Genomic DNA, 19,463 nt, shown 5'->3' with positions numbered 1-19,463 from the left:
CCAGCTTCCATCTCTGGATTGGGAAGATCCCCTGGAGAAGGAAATGGCAACCCACTCCAGTATTCTTGCCTGGAGAACCCCATGGACAGTGGAGCCTGGCTGGCTACAGTCCATGGGAATTGCAAAGAGTTGGGCACAACAGAGCGACTAACTCTGCTCCTAACAGGGAACTTCATCCCACAAGCTACAACTAAGACCTGCTGCAACCAAATAAACAAATTAAAAAAAAAAAAGAAGATGAAAGATACTATCAATCTGCCTGTAGCCAATGGAGACCCAAGAGTGTGGCCATTCATCTTCCCCCTGGCAATATCTCAAAATCTCCTCTAGAAAAGCATGAATTTAGAGCCCATGTTCTAGAAATGTCAGTGTATTTATCTTCCCAAATAAATTGCAAGGGCTCCCCTTGTGGCTAAGTGGTGAAGAATCCAACTGCCAAGGCAGGAGATGCAGGTTTCATCTCTATCCAGAAGATCCTTTGGAGCAGGAAATGGCAACTTACTCTCATAGTCTAGCCTGGGGAATCCCACAGACAGAGGAGCTTGGTGGACTACAGCCCATGGGGTTGCAAAGAGCTGGACGTGACTTAGTGACTAAAACACACAGTAAATTATGAACCCATGAAGACATATATTGGATCTTTGATTTCTCAGCCTGGTGGTCTGCAGTCCATGGGGTCACAAGCCTTTTAAGAACAAGATGCAGTTGTTCCTCCATCATAACTCTTGCTTTGCAACTTGAAGTCTCAGTTGAGGGTAGGGGTTGTTGGTCCTTGAGCTCTATCTTGGCCATCTCATTCCTGCTTGCATCCCAATCCTGTCTCCGTTTCTCATTGCAGGTTACACCCAATGGACGTCAGCCTCCACCCCCAGTGGTGAGTACTCAAGACCTTGATAACTGTGTGCTCCAGGCCCCTGGTGGACAGACACTGATCCCCTCCTTCCAGAGCCTCAGGGAGCAGAGATATGGGAGGACCTGGGTGTCTCATCCAATGCCTGCTACGTACAGTGGCTCCAATTGGATCAGAAGGATGCACGTGGTGGCATCCATGCCCCACTTAGAATCCCTATTCTCACTCCAGACCATTTCTCCTCAGCTGCTGGGACCTCCTCACCCTTCCCAGGGACTTCCATGGTGCCAACCCACTTCCCTAACTCCACAGGTAGGTGACTTCTTTCTCCAGATCTTTCTGTTGCTGTGTGTGCTTAGTCACTCAGTCGTGTCTGCCTCTTTGTGACCCCATGGACTGTAGCCTGCCAGGCTCCTCTGTCCATGGGATTCTCCAGGCAAGAAGACTGGAGTGGGTGACCATGCCTTCCTCCAGGGATTTTCCCACCCCAGGGATCGAACCCAGGTCTCTTACATTGCAGGTGAATTCTTTACGCTCTGAGCCACCAGGGAAGCCCCCAGATCCTTCTAGGAAGCCTCAAAGCTAGGACCCATGGGTTTCAGAGACAAGCTGCCATGAAACAATGAGAACTACCATGGGCTGCCCCTGCACTGCTCTAAATTCCAGGGCATGGAATATGAATTCTTCATCCATCCAGTTCTGTTGACCATGGGTAATTTACGTATCCTCTCAGTGCCTCAGTTTCCTCACCTGCCAAGTAAGAATAATAATATTGGTGGTCTTTGTGAAAGTGAAATGAAAATGTGAGTATATCAACTATATGCCAATTAAAAAATTAATTTAAAAAGAAAGAAAATGTGCATAAAACACCTACCACAGGGAGTATCAAGGATTTTAGTGTGGCAAATATTTATTGGATATGTGTTCTGTGCTAGCAGAGGGAATAAGATTTTAGTCCCTCGCCCCCTCTACTAAGGGCTTCCCTTGTGATGGACGGTAAAGAATCTTCCTGCAATTCAGGAAACCTGGGTTTGATCCCGGGGTCAGGAGGCCCCTCTGGAGAAGGAAATGGCTACCCACTCTAGTATTCTTGCCTGGAGGATCCCAAGGACAGAGGAGCCTGGCGGACTACAGTCCATGGGGTCTCAAAGAGTCAGACACGACAAACAACAATCTTTCCCACTCAAACCCTTGGCAACTACTAATCTGTTTTCCATCTCTATAATTTTGTTATTTTGAGAATGTTATATAAGTACATGTAAGCTTTGAGGATTGGCTCCTTTCATTCAGCATAATATCCTTGAAATGTGCTGACTCTTTTAACAGTCACTTAACCTTCATAATTTCTCTACAATGCATAATCTTCCCCATTGTACAGATAAAGAAATGGAGATAGGCAGACAAGTTAAGTAACATGCCCCTGGTCACATGACTGGCGAGAGGCTGAGAGAATTTACTATAGAACCGATATAATTTACTATTTAAATTTTTTTAATTTATCATTTTTAAGTGTTTATTCACAATATTGTACAGTCATCACCACCATCCATTTCCAGAAAATTTGCAGCATCCCAAACAGAAACTCCAAACCCATTAAACATTAAATCCCCTTAACCCCCATGCCCAGCCCTGGTATCCTCTATTCTCTCTTCTGCCTCTGTGAATTTACCTAATCTAGGTAACTTTATGTGAGGGGAATCATACAGTATTTGTCTTTTCATGTTTGATTTATTTCACTTAGCATAATGTTTTTAAGATTCATCCATGTTGTAGAAGTATTAGAAGTTCATTCCTTTTATCAGTTCAGTTCAGTTCAGTTGCTCAGTCGTGTCCAACTCTTTGCAACTCCATAGACTGCAGCACACCAGGCGCCCCTGTCCATCACCAACTCCCAGAGCTTGTTCAAACTCATGTCCATCAAGTCGGTGATGCCATCCAACCATCTCATCTTTTGTCATCCCCTTCTCCTCCCACCTTCAATCTTTCCCAGCATCAGGGTCTTTTTTCCAATGAGTCAGTTCTTTGTATCAGATGGCCAAAGTATTGGAGCTTCAGCTTCAGCATCAGTCCTTCCAATGAATATTCAGGACTGATTTCCTTTAGGATGGATTGATTGGATCTCCTTTCAGTCCAAGGAACTCACAAGAGTTTTCTCCAACACCACAGCTCAAAAGCATCAATTTTTTGGTGCTCAGCTTTCTTTATAGTCCAACTCTCACATCCATACATGACTACTGGAAAAACTATAGCTTTGACTAGACAGACCTTTGTTGGCAAAGTAATGTCTCTGCTTTATAATATGCTGTCTAGGTTGGTCATAGCTTTCCTTCCAAGGAGCAAGTGTCTTTTAATTTCATGGCTGCAGTCACGATTTGCCATGATTTTGGAGCCCAAAACAATAAAGTCTGACACTGTTTCCACTGTTTCCCCCTCTATTTCCCATGAAGTGATGGGACTGGATGCCATGATCTTAGTTTTCTGAATGTTGAGTTTTAAGCCAGCTTTTTCATTCTCCTCTTTCACTTTCATCAAGAGGCTCTTTAGTTCTTAGCTTTCTTCCATAAGAGTGGTGTCATCTGCATATCTGAGGTTATTGAGATTTCTCCCGGCAATCTTGATTCCAGCTTGTGCTTCATCCAGCCCAGCATTTCACATGATGTACTCAGCATATAAGTTAAATAAGCAGGGTGACAATATACAACCTTGATGTACTCCTTTTCCTATTTGGAACCAACCTGTTGTTCCATGTCCAGTTCTAGCTGTTGCTTCCTGACCTGCATATAGGTTTCTCAGGAGGCAGGTCAGGTGGTCTGGTATTCCCATCTCTTTAAGAATTTTCCACAGTTTATTGTGATCCACACAGTCAGAGGCTTTGGCATAGTCAATAAAGCAGAAACAGATGTTTTTCTGGAACTCTCTTGCCTTTTCAACGATCCAACAGATGTTGGCAATTTGATCTTTGGTTCCTCTGCCTTTTCTAAATCCAGCTTGAATATCTGGAAGTTCTCAGTTCACATACTGTTGAAGCCTCACTTGGAGAATTTTGAGCATTACTTTGCTAGCGTGTGAGATAAGCGCCGTTGTGCGCTAGTTTGAGCAGTCTTTGGCATTGCCTTTCTTTGGGATTGGAATGAAAACTGACCTTTTCCAGTCCTGTGGCCACTGCTGAGTTTCCCAAATTTGCTGGCATATTGAGTGCAGTACTGTAACAGCGTCATCTTTTAGGATTTGAAATAGCTCAACTGGAATTCCATCACCTCCACTAGCTTTGTTCACAATGATTCTTCCTAAGGCCCACTTGACTTCACATTCCAGGACATCTGGCTCTAGGTGAGTGATCACACCATCATGGTTATCTGGGTCATGAAGATCTTTTCTGTAGAGTTCTTCTGTGTATTCTTGCCACCTCTTCTTAATATCTTCTGCTTCTGTTAGGTCCATACCATTTTTGTCCTTTATTGCGCCCATCTTTGCTGGAAATGTTCCCTTGGTATCTCTAAATTTCTTGAAGAGATCTCCAGTGTTTCTCATTCTGTTGTTTTCCTCTATCTCTTTGCATTGATCACTGAGGAAGGCTTTCTTGTCTCTCTGTGCTATTCTTTGGAACTTTGCATTCAAATGGGTATATCTTTTCTTTTCTCCTTTGCCTTTGGCTTCTCTTCTTTCCTCAGCTATTTGTAAGGCCTCCTCAGACAACCATTTTGCCTTTTTGCATTTCTTTTTCTTGGGGATGGTCTTGATCACTGCCTCTTGTACAATGTCATGAACCTCCATCCATAGTTCTTCAGGAACTCTGTCTATCAGATCTAATCCCTTGAATCTATTTGTCACTTCCACTGTATAATCGTGAGGGATTTGATTTAGGTTATACCTGAATGGTCTAGTGGTTTTTCCCTACTTTCTTAAATTTAAGTCTGAATTTGGCAATAAAGAGTTCATGATCTGAGCCACGTCAGCTCCTGGTCTTGTTTTTGCTGACTGTATACAGCTTCTCCATCTTTTTGGTATTGACCAGCTAGTGATGTCCATGTATAGAATCATCTCTTGTGTTGTTGGAAGAGGGTGTTTGCTATGACCAGTGCATTCTCTTGACAAAGCTCTGTTAGCCTTTGCCCTGCTTCATTTTGTACTTCAAGGCCAAATTTGCCTGTTACTCCAGGTATCTCTTGACTTCCTAAATTCCTGTTATAGCTGAATACTATCCCATTGTATATACCACATTTTCTTTATCCATTCATCTGTTAATGGATACTTAGGTTTCTTCCACTTTTTGGCTACTGTAAATGCTGCTGCTGTGAGCATTTGTTTTCAAGTCTCCAAGTCCCTGTTTTCAGTTCTTTGGGTGTACATACCTAGGAGTGAATTAACTTTATGAGGAACCACCAAACTGTTCTCTATAGCAACTCCACCAGCGTTTCCACCAACAATGCATGAGAATCAAATTTCTCCATGTCCTCACCAACAGTATCTTTTTTTTTTACATGGCATGGCTTGCAGAATCTTAGTTCCCTAACCAGGAATTGAACCTGGGCCCTCAGCAGTGAAAGACTAGGTGGAGTCCTAACCACTGGACTGCCAGGGAATTCCCAACGCTTCTTTTTCTTTCCTTTTTAAAAAGTAGTAGCCATCCTAATGAGTGTGCACCCTACTGCATTTAACAGCATTTTGCTTTGCTCCTTATTTAGCCTTCTGTCTCTGGTCCTACAGTGGCCTGCCAGCTGGGAATCTTTGCTTCCTCAGATCTGGGTCCTCCATTTCTGTCCCTGGAAGTTATCTTAGAGGTCAGCCCAGGTCTGACTCAAGAGTGGTCTTTTTCCTTCCCCTGCTGCACCAGGAGTCCCTCTTCTGATGCCTTTCACCCTCAACTTCACCATCACCAACCTAATCTTCGAGGAGGACATGCAGTACCCTGGCTCCTGGAAATTCAATGCCACCGAGTTGATCCTGCAGGGTCTGGTGAGAGCCCCGCCCATCAATGCCAGCCTCACCCACTAACACTAGCCCCACCCACTTTGCCCCAGCTCCGCCCACTACTGCCAGCCCCACCCACCTGACCTATTAGTCCACCTATGTCCCAGCTCCTCCTGGCCTCTCTCAGCGGTTCCTTCTCAACTCCCCTCTCCTTTTTAATAGCTCAAACACCTGTTCAAGAATAGCAGCAGTCTGGGATCCCTCTATTCGGGTTGCAGACTAGCCTTGCTCAGGTAAGACCCTCCCCAACAACACAGCCAGCAGGTTAATGGGACCGTAATCTACCAGCTCCCTGACTTCACTCACGCTTAGCATGACTGCTGTTCATGGATACTAAGTATTAACAACAACAATAACACCAGCAACTAACAAGTGCTAAGACCCAAGGCAGTGTGCTGTTACTTTATATTTAATCATCGGTCCTCTCCACAGACTCAGGTAGCAAGAACAAAAGGAGAAACTGAGGCTCAGAGGGATTAAGTAATTTGTGAAGGTCACACAGAACAACCCCAGCATTTCAGGTTCTAGAGCCAAACTCCTAGCCCTTAAACAGCACTGCCTCCACTGCCTGCCTTCATTACGTCCTTGCAAGGTGTGTGCTCAGTCCCTCAGTCGTGTCTGACTCTTTGCGACCCCATGGACTCTAGCCTGCCAGGCTCTCTTGTCCATGGGATTTTTCAGGCAAGCATATTGGAGGGGTTGCCATTTTCTACTCCAGGGGATCTTCCCCACCCAGGGATTGAACCTGCACCTCTTATGTCTACTGTACCGGCAGGAGACATAATGAAGAAACTTCTTTATCACTAGTGCCACCTGAGAAGCCCCGTATATGTTATATATGGTGTAGGAATAGTAATTACACGTGTGTGCGTGTGTGCTAAGTCACTTCAGTTGTATCTGACTCTTTGCAACCCCATAGACTGTAGCCCACCAGGCTCCTCTGTCCATGGGATTATCCAGGCAAGAATACTGGAGTAGGTTGACATGTCCTTCTCAGGGAATAATTACCTATAGGAATGTGATATTAAGATTTATACAGTTTTCACACAACAGTAAGATACAAATTCTATTCAAATTCCCATAGACTGTATACTGGGAGACACTGGAACATATCCAGGGACATAAAACAATGTGAAAAAATTTCATAGCCTAAAGGTATTGAAATCATACAGAGTCTGTTCTCTTATCGCTGTGGAATTATGTCAGAAATCAATATCCAAAGATATTTGAAAATAACCCAAATATTTTCAAGTGCAATGTGACATTTACCAAGAGAGATCTTTGGCTTAGCCATTGAAAGTCTCAGTAAAATTAAAAGACTGAAAAAAACACAGAGGATGATCCCAGAAGTTTTCTTGTTAATTCAGGCTTCTGAGGTTTCTGCCTTAGGGGTGGCAAAGAGAGGGAGGGCAGGATGGACAGATGGAGAGCTAGTTGAACCAACCATATGGAGGTTTTTACACAGGCCTGAGAAGGACGGCACAGCCACCAGAGTGGACGCCATCTGCATGCATCGCCCTGACCCCAAAGGCCCTGGATTGGACAGAGAGCAGCTGTACTGGGAGCTGAGCCACCTGACCCATGGTGTCACCCTGCTGGGCCCCTACACCCTGGACAGGGACAGTCTCTACGTCAATGGTGAGCAGCTCAGACTTGAGATCACACTCCCTGTCTTGCCCTTAGAGGCTTGGCTGTGTGCTCTGGGTGTGTTGATTCAGATCTTGGCTTCATGGTTTCTTCTTTTTTAAAAAGAAAATAGATTCATCTATTGCCTATGCTGGGTGTTCTTTGCTGTGTGGGCTTTCTCGAGGTGAGCTGAGTGGGGGCTACTCTCTAGCTGAGGCTTCTCACTGCAGTGGCTTCTCTTGCAGAGCACAGGCTCTAGGGCCCAGGGGCTTCAGCAGTTGCGGCACTTGGGCTCAGTAGTTGTGGCTCCCAGGTTTTAGAGCACAGGCTCAATGGCTGTGGTGCACAGGTTTAGTTGCTCCAAGACATGTGGGATCTTCCCGGACCAGAGGTCGAACCCATGTCCCCTGCACTGGCAGGTGGATTCTGTATCACTAAGACACCAAGGAAGCCCCTCATGATTTCTTTTTAATCTTGAACCGACTCCACCCTCAAGGCCTTCTCTCCTGATGAGAGGATGCTGATGGGGAATCCTTGATGGCCTCTACCCCCTGAAGCCCCTTTTATTGCACCAGAGTATCCTTGACTCATATTGGGTCCCCGTATCTCCCTTAACCCTGACGCACTAACTGCTCCTCCCCACCTTTCACTATACCATGAGCTACACTCAGGACCTCCTCCTGGTTCCTTGCGGGGCTTACTGCAGACCATGTGCCCTGGGCTCATGACACACATTTCGGATCACCTGTCCTCCTATCGGGTATGGGGAGGGTTTGAGCTTGTCTCAAACTTGCCTGCACCTTTGGTTTGTTCCCTCATTCGCAGCATTTCTGGAGATACATTGAGGGATCAGACACTCAGAGAGAGTGAGGGGAAGAGATGGCAGAGGGATAGACAACAGATGACCTGATTCAGAGAGTCCCCTCGGGACTGTCCTGCTGATCCAATGGTGAAGACTTCACCTTCTAATGCAGGGGGTGAGGGTTCAGCCCTGGTCGAGGGTTCAGCCCTGGTCAAGGGGCTAAGATCCTGCATGCCTTGTGGCGAAAAAGCCAAAACATAAAACAGAAACAATTCTATAACAAATTCAATTAAAGACTTTAAAAATGGTCCACGTAAAAAAATCTATTAAAAAATCTCTGTTTTCATTTCATTCTCTAAGTTTTGTCTATACAGTCTGCACTTTGAAGGTGCACCATGAACACTACTTAAATAAATCGCTGTTATAGTGACTGGGTCACTAAGTCATGTTCACCTTTTTTGCAATCCCATGGACTGTAGGCTTCCAGGCTCCTCTGTCCATGGGATTTCCCAAGCAAGAATACTGGAATGGGTTGCCATTTTCTTCTGCAGGGGATCCTCCTGACCCAGGGATTGAATCTGTGTCTCCTGCTTGGCAGGCAGATTCTTTACCAATGGGTATTAAATAAATTAAATATATTAAATAAATAGATTCATAGAAACTCAGAGAGCCCCAGATTCTTGCCACTCCCACCCCCCCATCCTTATACCTTCACCTTTTGTCTCCTTCTCTTTCTGCAGGCTATACCCATCAGGCCCTGAACTCCACCCCCAGCAGTGAGTAGTAATTTGTGGGCCCTAGTGTTTCATTGCTTTGGGGCCCATCTTTCCTCCCTGTTATCATTAGTCCATGTACCCAGAGGTGGAAGGTACCGGGAAATCTCTGGACTTTCCCTACTTTCACTCTCCAGCTGGGAAAAAGACAAGCCCGGCACAGCCCTTAGGCTGAACAGGAAAAGGATCTTAAGGTTCTATGATGGGCCCTCCTTGATTAGAGAAGCCCTCTCTTCCACTGTATTTGCCTAACTGTGTTTTCTTCTCAGTTGCCACAACCTCTACCATCTTCCCAGCAACTTCTGTGGCTCCCGTCTCAGTCTCTACAGGTAGGAGCTTCATCTCTGCACTGTTTTCCTGCAAAGATCTTGGGCACTTGGTCATTGGAGATCATCATACTCATTCATTCATTCATTTGATAAGTATTTATTTAGCACTTACTATACAAAATGCCCTGGTGATACAGCAACAAAAAGAATAGAAAGGGCTAGTCTTAGATGGGCTTCCAACACGAAAGACAGAGACTAAACACGTGAATGTACAAGTAAATATTGAATTATAATTAGCATTATCAAGGGTGAGATTTGGTGGTGAGAAGGGTTGGTTCTTTCTCTCAGGGAATTTAGTTTTTATTTCCAGAAAAGAGAGGAATCGCATGAGCTACAAGTATAACTGTCTCACAGGTCCTGGTCAGGGACTTAGGCAGACTCTGGCTCGATCAGAGGCCAGCTTCCCATTCCTGGCCTCCAACTGGCCCAGAGTAGATTTCAATACCACCCATTGACCCGACTGAGGGTCTGAGATATCATTATCGCTGGCTCACTTGAATCTCTAGGTACTCATCAGCTAGGGCCTCTGAAGGAGTTCTCACCACTGACCACTCAGGCCAGAGTGAGTGGTCACTACAGGTGGGACTTGCCAGTGGTCCTAAGTGGAGGGGTTAGGAGCACAGACTCCTGGACCACACACCTGGATTCATTCTGTGCTCTGCCACTTATAGATTAAATGGCTTGGGGCAAATTACTTAACCTCCCTTGAGTTTTTACATCTGTAAAATGGGGATAAGAATACTATCTCCCTCCAAAGGTTTTGCCTCAAGAAGTAAATGAGTTAAAATGTAAGGAAGGTACTTACAACAGAGCCTTACCCATAAAAATGCAATGCAAGCATTTCTTCAAACAAAATTTCAAAAACAATAAGTAGAAGAATCTCAGAAAAATAATTGGTTTTTTTTTAAAAAAGCTAAAAAAAAAAGAAAAAGGATATCTGTCTGGAATTTTAGCTAACTGAAAGGTCAGATATGCTTGCATCCTGCCTGTGGATATATTGGATTGGCCCAAAAATTGTTTGGGTTCTTCTGTTATAGCACATAGACAGACCTGAAGGAACTTTCAGGCCAACCCAATATTTACTCTTTAGTGTACTTTTTCATAACTATCTCCAGTGCTTCCAGTGAGGGTACTGTATGGAATCTCCTCTCTATGGAAGCTACCCATGCTGGGGGAAGACCCTCCCCAATCTTGAAGACATGCAGGTGGGATGACCTATGCCCCCGCTTATTGAGCATAGGGAAAGCTCAGTGGATATCTCTCGCAAATTCCTACTACAGTAGCCAGCCCTGCCCTGGTGCCATTCACCCTCAACTTCACCATCAATAACTTGCACTATGTGGAGGACATGCATCGCCCTGATTCCTGGAATTTCAACAACACAGAGAGAGTCCTGCAGGTTCTGGTGAGAGCCCCGCCAAGTTCACTCCTGCCCCGCCCACCAAACATAAGCCCCACCCACCTCACCCCTGCTCCCGCGGATGCCAGCCACACCCATATCACATCTGCCCTTCTCCCAACCCTCACACCTCCTATTCTCCCTCTCCCTCCTCTATAGCTCAGACTCTTGTTCAAGAACACCCGTGTGGGCCACCAGTACTCAGGCTGCAGACTGACATCACTCAGGTAGGACCTTAGCGTAGGCGGCCAGAGCTGCCTCAAATGCTCCCAGACCCAAGGAGTTTGACCTTCCTCCTTCCTGTCTCCCCTGTATCCTCAACTGAGGTGGTATTCAGGAGTCACCTACTTAAGGACCAAGGACTTCCCCCAAGAGTCCCCAGATTCTGCAGACTATCAGCAGGATTGAACCCCTGAGCTGGTCATCCTTCTGAATTCCCCCCCTCCCCTTGACCAATGAGAGCATTTCCTTTAGGTTTTCAATTCTATCCTGATGATTTTTCTCAAGAGAAGCATGCCTTCTTCACCTGCTTTAATCCCAAATTCCAGCTGTTCCCCTATCCAGCTCTTCATCTGTCTCAAGTGTGAGCTCCCTTGTCCCCATCCCAGAAAGAAGCAGGCTTCAGATTTGCAATTTAATTGAAATACTTCCTCCTCCCCCCACCACCAACTCTGCTCCCAGTCCCAGGTTGGCTGGAAGTCTGTGCTCTCAGAAAATCTAAGTCTGACTTCTCACCTCTCTACCAGCCTTCCCATTTCCCCTGGCCCCTTCCTGTCCTATCCCCAGAGATCTCGATACCCTCCCTTACCCCTAGAGTTTCCATTTATTGTCATCCTCCTCTCCTGCTGCTCCTCCCAGGCCTGAAAAGAATGGAGCGGCCACTGGAGTGGATGCTGTCTGCACCCACCGCCCTGATCCAGTGGGCCCTGGGCTGGACAGAGAGCAGCTGTATTGGGAGCTGAGTCAGCTGACACACGGTGTCACCCAGCTGGGCCCCTACACCCTGGACCAGGACAGTCTCTACGTCAATGGTGAGGGTCTGCCATCCTTTTTATTTATTTTATTTCTGCTGGGTTTTGTTGCCGTGCGATCTCTAGTTGCAGTGAGGGGGGCTACTCTCTAGTTGTGTGTAGGCTTCTCATTTCGGTGGCTTCTCTTGTTGCGGAGCATGGGTTCTACAGCATGTGGATTTCAGTAGTTGTGGCGCATGGACTTAGTTGCTCCTCAGCATGTGGAATTTTCCCGGACCAGGGATTGAACCCATGTCCCCTGCATTGGCAAGCAAATTCTTAACCACTGGACCACCAGGAAGACCACTATCATTTTTTTAATGTTTGCATTTCATGAGGCCCCACATTCTCCCTATCCTTTCTTCACTTTGACTCAGCTTTCCCCTCTTCTCCCTTCCTCCCCTTACATGCGTAGGATACAGCCACCAAACTCAGCCCACCACCCCTAGCAGTGAGTATTAAGAGGCCTCAGAAGTCTCTATAACCTTCTGTCTGAATCCCAGCCCTTGGGAACAGAAGAGTCCTAGAGCCCACTGCCTCCTCTCCCTACCCTCATCTCCCTCCAACCTTGGGAAAACAGAGACCAATACCCACCGAAGTCCCAGGTGTAGCCCCTTCCTTCCTGGATTCCCCAAGACGATGAGGTCCCCAACCCAAGCACTTGGAATGTTTTCTCCCAGCTTCTGTGATGACAGTGCCTCCATCAATGGTGAGGGGCTATGTTGGGCGTGGGTCTCTTCATTCCCACTGGGTGGGCTCTGCTGCAGAAGGGTTCTGCACTTCCACTGGGGACTCATATTTCAAAGTGCTTAGAGCTCACCTTGGTCTTCCCAGGTGGCTCAGTGGTAAAGAATCCATCTGCAATTCAGGAGACTCGGTTTCAATCTCTGGGTCAGGAAAACTCCCTGGAGGAGGAAATGGCAACCCTCTCCAGGATTCTTGACTGGGAAAGCCCACAGACAGAGGAGCCTGGCAGGCTATAGTCTGTGGGATCACAAGGAGTCCAACATGACTTACCAACTAAACAACAACAGAGCACACCTTTGTCTCTCTGGAGACCGAGGGCAGTAATAGACTTTGATCCCTTCCTGGTGAGCACTCGGTCTTCCTTTTAACAACTCAGAGCCATATCAGTCCAGCTGCCGTCTCTCCAATGGCCAAGCTGTCTCTTCGTTAAACGTCTCTCCCTCCCCTTCCTCACCGTCTCACCCCCTCTTTACAGGTTACTCCCATCGGACCTCAGCCACCACTGCCAACAGTAAGTATTTCTGTGTGCCTATGACCGCCTCCCTTCCCCTGAAAAATAGGAGTTGTTTAACCAGCCAACCTTTCTCTCCTGTTATACCCCTCTGGATGGTAGGGGTCTAGAGGACATACATAGCAAATGTGGACTGAATTACAGGTGGCAGGAGTCACCTCTCCTCCCCTCCCTGATACACACAACTGAGGATGGTGCCCTGACTGCAGGCTAAACAGGGCAGAGCAAGACACATTTTTTGTTTCTTTGTTTTTATTTTTTTTTAACTTTTTATTTTATTTTGGAGTATAGCCGATTAACAATGTTGTGATAGTTTCAGGTGGACAGCAAAGGGACTCAGCCATACCTATACATATATACATTCTCCTCCAAACTCCCTTCCCATCGAGGCTGCCACATAACATTGAGCAGAGTTCCCTGTGCTCTACAGTAGGTCCTTGTTGGATAAAGCAGAGTGTACACGTCCATCCCACACTCGCTAGTCAGGATCCCTTCCCCCATCCTTCCCCCCTACCCCTGCAATCATTAAGTTTGTCCTCAAAGTCTATGAGTCTCTTTCTGTTTTGTAAGTTAGTTCATTTGTATAATGTCGTTTTAGATTCCACGTGTAATGGATGTCATGATGCTTCTCCTTCTCTGTCTGACTGACTTCATTCTGTATGACAATCTGTAGGTCCATCCATGTTACTGCAGATGGCATTGTTTCATTCTTTTTCATGGATGAGTAATATTCCTGTGTGTGTGTGTGTGTGTGTGTGTGTGTGTGTGTGTGTGTACACACATCTTCTTTATCCACTGCTAAAACAGGAAGGAAAGTTATGATCAACCTAGACAGCATATTAAAAAGCAGAGACATTACTTTGTCAACAAAGGTCCATCTAGTCAAGGCTGTGGTTTTTCCAGTGGTCATGTAAGGAAGTGACAGTTGGACTATAAAGAAAGCTGAGCGCCAAAGAATTGATGCTTTTTGAACTGTGGTGTTGGAGAAGACTCTTGAGAGTCCCTTGGACTGCAAGGAGATCCAACCAGTCCATCCTAAAGGAGATCAGTCCTGGGTGTTCATTGGAAGGACTGATGTTGAAGCTGAAACTCCAATACTTAGGCCACCTGATGCAAAGAGCTGACTCATTGGAAAAGGCCCTGATGCTGGGAAAGATCGAAGGCAGGAGGAGAAGGGAACGACAGAGGATGAGCTGGTTGGATGGCATCACTGACTCAGTGGACATGGATGTGTGTGGACTCCGGGAGTTGGTGATGGACAGGGAGGCCTGCCGTGCTACGGTTCATGGGGTCACAAAGAGTCGGTCACGACTGAGTGACTGAACTGAACTGAACTGAAAAGAGGCACATTTTTATAACTAGAACCACCACCAACGCCTCTATTTCTTTACAGTTGTACCACTCTCAATTTCATTTCTGGTGTCTTTCCTCAGCTGCTGGGACCTCCACATTCTTCCCAGTGTCTTCTCTGGTTCCATCCTCCAAGCCTACATGTAGGAAGGCTCTTACTGGTACCCAGGCCATTTTTACAAAATCATTCTCACCAGATCACTTCTTCCCTCATTGCTTACTCACCTTCCCTGAGTGAATACATCCATTTCCATGGATCTTAAGGGCCATCTGGCTGCTTAGGGTCCAGTTGTTCAGAATCTAAACCCTGAGTCCAGCCCCAACCATGCAGCAGCTCCCGACCCTGGGTCCACCCAGCTGCCAGACATCACACAACCTCTTGGTCTCTGACCCTTAACAACATCATCCTCTCCCAAATTTGTTCCTTCTCCCCATCACCAAAGGCAGGGACACGAGTGCCAGCTTAAGCCCTCCCTCTCACTCACCACCCACGTCCATCCATCACAGAATCATCTCCTTTCGGAATGTCTTGAGTCTTTCCTTTCCCTGCATCTGCATTGCTTAATCTCTATTTGCAGTTTCCACACTGGCTTCCTAGTTTTCCCCACAGCACCTGCAGTGTCCCTCCCAGCGAGCCTCTGTCCATATAATTCCTCACTTTTATTTACTTATTTTTGGCTGTGCTGGGCCTTCCTTGCCACTTGCAGGCTTGACCTAGTCGCAGTGAGCAGGGGCTCCTCTCTAGTTGCGGTGGGCAGGCTTCTCATTGTAGCGGCTTCTGTTGTGGAACACGGACTTCAGGTGCTCGGGCTTCAGTAGTTGCAGCAGACAGGCTCAGTAGTTGAGGCGCGTGGGCTTATTTGCTCTGTGGCATGTGGAATCTTCCTGGCAAGGGATCAAACCCCTGTCCCCTGCATTGGCAGGCGGACTTTTAACCACTGGACCACCAGGGAAGCCCTAATTCCTCTCTTGCGGACAATCTTTGGATGGCCCCATCTGGTCTACAAATCGAGTCCGGACCCTTGTCCTGCATAGCCACTGCCTCAGTGTTCTGGGCTCAGAGGATCCCTCCAGTCTCACATCTACACTCCCCCATGGCCAATGCTCTTCATTCTGAGTGTAATTGTTCCGCCCACCTGCCAGGACTATAGCCACGCTGCTCCCTCTGCTTAACACTTGCTCTGCTCCTATTTACCTAACTCTTACTCATAGGTTTGGTCACACTTAAAATGATGCTTCCTCTAAGAATCTTTCCTCAGTCACTGGCTGGGTGCCTATCCTGGAATTGCACACCATCCCCCACCCCCAGCTTCCCCTGCAGCATAATGACCTGCTCACTCCACTGGCCATGCTGGAAGACTTTGCCCTACTCATCTTTTTTAAAAATATTTTATTTATTTGGCTGCATCAAGTCTTAGTTGTAGCGTTGTGAACTCTCAGTTGTGGCGCACCAGATCTAGTTTCCTGACCAGGGATTGAGCCCGGTCCCCCTGCATCGGTAGCGTGGAATCTCAACGACTAGACCACTAGAGAAGCCCCATGCCCTATTCATCTTTGGGTGTGCAGAGTCCAACACAGAACCTCACACACGCTAGGTAGTCAATAAGTGCTCACGGAATGAATGAATGAAGGTTCCTGATGTCTTGGCAATTCCAGCCTGTTCTCTCCTTCAGCTTGAGAAGCCTACAGCTTTCCTTAATTTGCTTCTGGTGCCTTGCATAGAGTTCCCTCTGCCGTACAGCTGGCCCTCATTAATTATCTATTTTATGCGCAGTAGTGTACATATGGGCTTCCCAGGGGGCCCTAGAGGTAAAGAACTCCCCTGCCAATGAGAGAGATGTAAGAGATGTGGGTTTGACCCCTGGGTCAGGAAGCTCTCCTGGAGGAGAGCATGGCAGCCCACTCCAGTATTCTTACATGGAGAATCCCATGAACAGAGGATTCTGGTGGGCTACGGCCCATAGGGTCTCAAAGAATTAGACACGACTGAAGCAACTTAGCACACACAGTGTGTATGTCAGTCCCAGTCTCCCAGGAAACCTTGGCCATGACTGTGGCCCAAACTGGACATCCTTCTCTTCCTCCCCCGCTGCAGCCCCTGACCTTCACCTGGTGTCCTTCACCCTGAACTTCACCATCACCAACATGCACTACACGGAGGACATGGGGCGCCCATCTTCTCTGAAGTTCAGCGCCACCGAAAGGATCTTACAGCACCGAGTGAGAGCCCTTGGACGGCCTCTGTTAGGTCCACCTTGTCCCTGTGTATCCTCTCATCCCTTCGGCTCACCTCCCTCTCTTTCCCCACCAGCTCAGGGTCTTGCTCAGTAAGACCAGTGTCGGCCCCCTCTATGCTGGCTGCAGGCTGGAGTTGCTCAGGTGAGACTCCCCCAGATGGAATGATTCATCCGGTCAGTGGACCCTCTTGCACCGGGCGCTGGACTCAGTGGCTAAGCATGTCCCTGGAAGTACTGAGCTCCAGTGCCCACCATGACCCCTCATGCCTTCTTCATGCCCAGATGGTGCTACGCTCGATGCTTGGAAACAAGGCATCATGTTGTTATTTACAGAATCTGTATGATATTTTGTTTCAAATGAAAGCTCTCCTTTGCGAAGAAGTGGGATAATCAGTGCAAATTCCTATCTGCAAATTCCTTTTTTTAAAGAAATCAATTTATTTATGCTTTCATTTACTTTTGGTGGTGCTGGGTCTTTGTTGCTGCGCGGGCTTTCCCTAGTTGTGGCTAGCTACTCTCTAGTTGAGTTGCACGGGCTTCTTTCTGTGCTGGCTTCTCTGGTTATGGAACTCGGGCTCTAGGGTGCGCTGGCTTCAGCAGTTGTGGCACACAGGCTTTGTTGCTCTGCAGCACGTGAGATCTTCTGAGACCATGGATCAAACCCATGTCCCCTGCATTGGCAGGCAGATTCTTAACCACTGGATCACCAGAGAAGCCCCTCTTTTTTTTTTTTTTGGTCACATCACATGCATGATTTTAGTTCCTCCACCAGGGATTGAACCCAAGCAGGGCAGTGAAAGCACCAAGTCCTAACCTCTGGACCACCAGGGAACACCCCTGCAAATTTCTAATTAAAATGTTTTCTGTCCTGAGTTGCTAGGGGCTGGTCTCAGATGAAAGACACTTAGGAGAACCCCTGCAGGCTTCCACGCTAATGCCTTCAGCATCTCCCTTAGCCTCCTCCCTTTCATACCTAGACAGACTCCTCCTTAGTGCTCCACGTTCCTGCGTCTTTTCTTCTCCAGGCCTGAAAAGAGGGGAGCAGCCACCGGAGTGAATGTAGTCTGCAGCCTCCGCTCTGAGCCTGCAAGACCCGCACTGAACGAACAGCAGCTGTACTGGGAACTGAGCCGTGGGACAGGCGGCATCACCCAACTGGACTCCTTCAGTTTGGACAGAAATAGCCTCTACGTGAATGGTGAGGGACTGTGTGATAGCCATGGTCTCTCAAGAGGAGGGGGACTTGAGTTGCCATTGTTTTCATTCTTCTAAAGGATGCTCTGATCCGTCTTTTTCTCCTGGTCTGGGTTGTCTTCATTATGATGAAGTAATAACTTGGTTCTGCCCAGTCTTGTTGTCTGCTTGCTTCTTCTTGAACATCCCTCCACCACATCTTCTTCTCTGCTTTCCCCACATAGGTCCCTAAATCCACCCTCTTCTTTAATCTTTTTTTTAAGTATAATATTTTTATTTTATTTTTTGTATGAAAGTGAAAGTGTCTGTCGTTCAGTCATGTCCAACTCTTTGCAACTCCATGGACTGCAGGCTCCTCTGTCCATGGAATTCTCCAGGCAAGAATACTGGAGTGGGTTGCCATTCTCTTCTTCAGGGGATCTTCCCAACCTAGGGATCAAACCCAGGTCTCCTGCATTGCAGGCAGATTCTTTACCATCTGAGTCACTACTTTTGCTTCTAATAGCAATAATGACATTAATCCATTAAAATGCTTCAAATTCTCAATAACACGTTTTCATTTTTTCCTTGAAATAACTTCCTTTATTTTTTTTTTAATTGGGGTTTCCCTGGTGGTTCAGTGATAAAGAATCTGCCTGCCAATGCAGGAGATACAGGAGAGAAGCTTCAATCCCTGGGTCAGGAAGATTCCCTGGAGAAGGGAATGGCAACCGGCTTCAGTATTCTCACCTGTAAAATCCCAGAGGCCTGGCAAATCCCAGAGGGGCCTGGAAGGCTGTAAAATCCTGGAGGGGCCTGGCAGGCTACAGGCCATGGGGTCACAAAGAGTCAGACATAACTGAGCATGCGTGCACATAGTTGCTTTACAGTATTGTGTTAGTTTCTGCTGTACAACAATGTGGACCAGCTATAAGTATGTATACCCCTCCTCCTTCCTGAGCCCCCCGCCCTGCCCCCATCCCACCCATCTAGGTCATCACAGAGCACTGAGTTGAACTCCCGCTGCTAAACAGTAGCCTCCCAGTTCAGTTCAGTTGCTCAGTCATGTCTGACTCTTTGCAACACCGTGGACTGCAGCATTCCAGGCTTCCCTATCCATCGCCAGCTCTCGGAGCTTGCTAGCTAGCTATTTCACACATAGCAGAGCGGAGCCTGGTGGGCTGCCGTCTATGGGGTCGCACAGAGTCGGACACGACTGAAGCGACTTAGCAGCAGCAGCAGCAGCAGCAGCAGCAGCAGAGTATATAAGGGCTTCCCAGGTGGCGCTGGTGGTAAAGAACCTGCCTGCCGGTGTAGAAGACATAAGAGATGTGGGTCCAGTCCCTGAGTCAGGAAGATCTCCTGGCGGAGGGCACGGCAACCCACTCCAGTACTCTTGCCTGGAGAATCCCATGGGCAGAGGAACCTGGCGGGCTGCAGTCCATGTAGGGTCGCACAGAGTCAGATGCGACTGAAGCAACCCAGCACACACGCACAGTGTATAGGCGTCGATGCTAATCCCCCAGTTCATCCCACCCTGTCCTTCCCCGCTGTGTCCACGTGCCCTTTCTCTATGTCTCTGTCTCTATTCCTGCCCTGCAAATAGGTTTATCAGGGCCATTTGCTAGACTCCCCATATATGCGTTTACATACAATATTTGTTTTCTCTTTTTGACTTGCTTAAT

General features: G+C 47.3%; 1 protein-coding gene across 2 annotated transcripts in view; it reads left to right on the top strand.

Annotated features, from left to right (window-relative positions):
* LOC101103644 (mucin-16) overlaps positions 1–19,463 on the top strand; it is a 76,125-nt gene that overhangs the window by 29,397 nt on the left and 27,265 nt on the right. For both annotated transcript variants that reach the window (XM_060415430.1, XM_060415431.1), the window contains 14 exons: positions 839–874; positions 1,097–1,162; positions 5,685–5,806; positions 5,984–6,054; positions 7,287–7,459; positions 8,990–9,025; positions 9,292–9,351; positions 10,632–10,756; positions 10,910–10,977; positions 11,609–11,781; positions 12,983–13,018; positions 16,464–16,588; positions 16,680–16,747; positions 17,631–17,803. In XM_060415430.1, the coding sequence (XP_060271413.1) occupies positions 839–874; positions 1,097–1,162; positions 5,685–5,806; positions 5,984–6,054; positions 7,287–7,459; positions 8,990–9,025; positions 9,292–9,351; positions 10,632–10,756; positions 10,910–10,977; positions 11,609–11,781; positions 12,983–13,018; positions 16,464–16,588; positions 16,680–16,747; positions 17,631–17,803 (1,332 nt within the window). The remainder of the gene's footprint in view (positions 1–838; positions 875–1,096; positions 1,163–5,684; positions 5,807–5,983; positions 6,055–7,286; positions 7,460–8,989; positions 9,026–9,291; positions 9,352–10,631; positions 10,757–10,909; positions 10,978–11,608; positions 11,782–12,982; positions 13,019–16,463; positions 16,589–16,679; positions 16,748–17,630; positions 17,804–19,463) is intronic.

This window comes from Ovis aries, chromosome 5, assembly GCF_016772045.2.
Source record: "Ovis aries strain OAR_USU_Benz2616 breed Rambouillet chromosome 5, ARS-UI_Ramb_v3.0, whole genome shotgun sequence".
NCBI lineage: Eukaryota > Metazoa > Chordata > Mammalia > Artiodactyla > Bovidae > Ovis > Ovis aries.
This window is presented reverse-complemented; position numbering and strand designations above follow the sequence as displayed.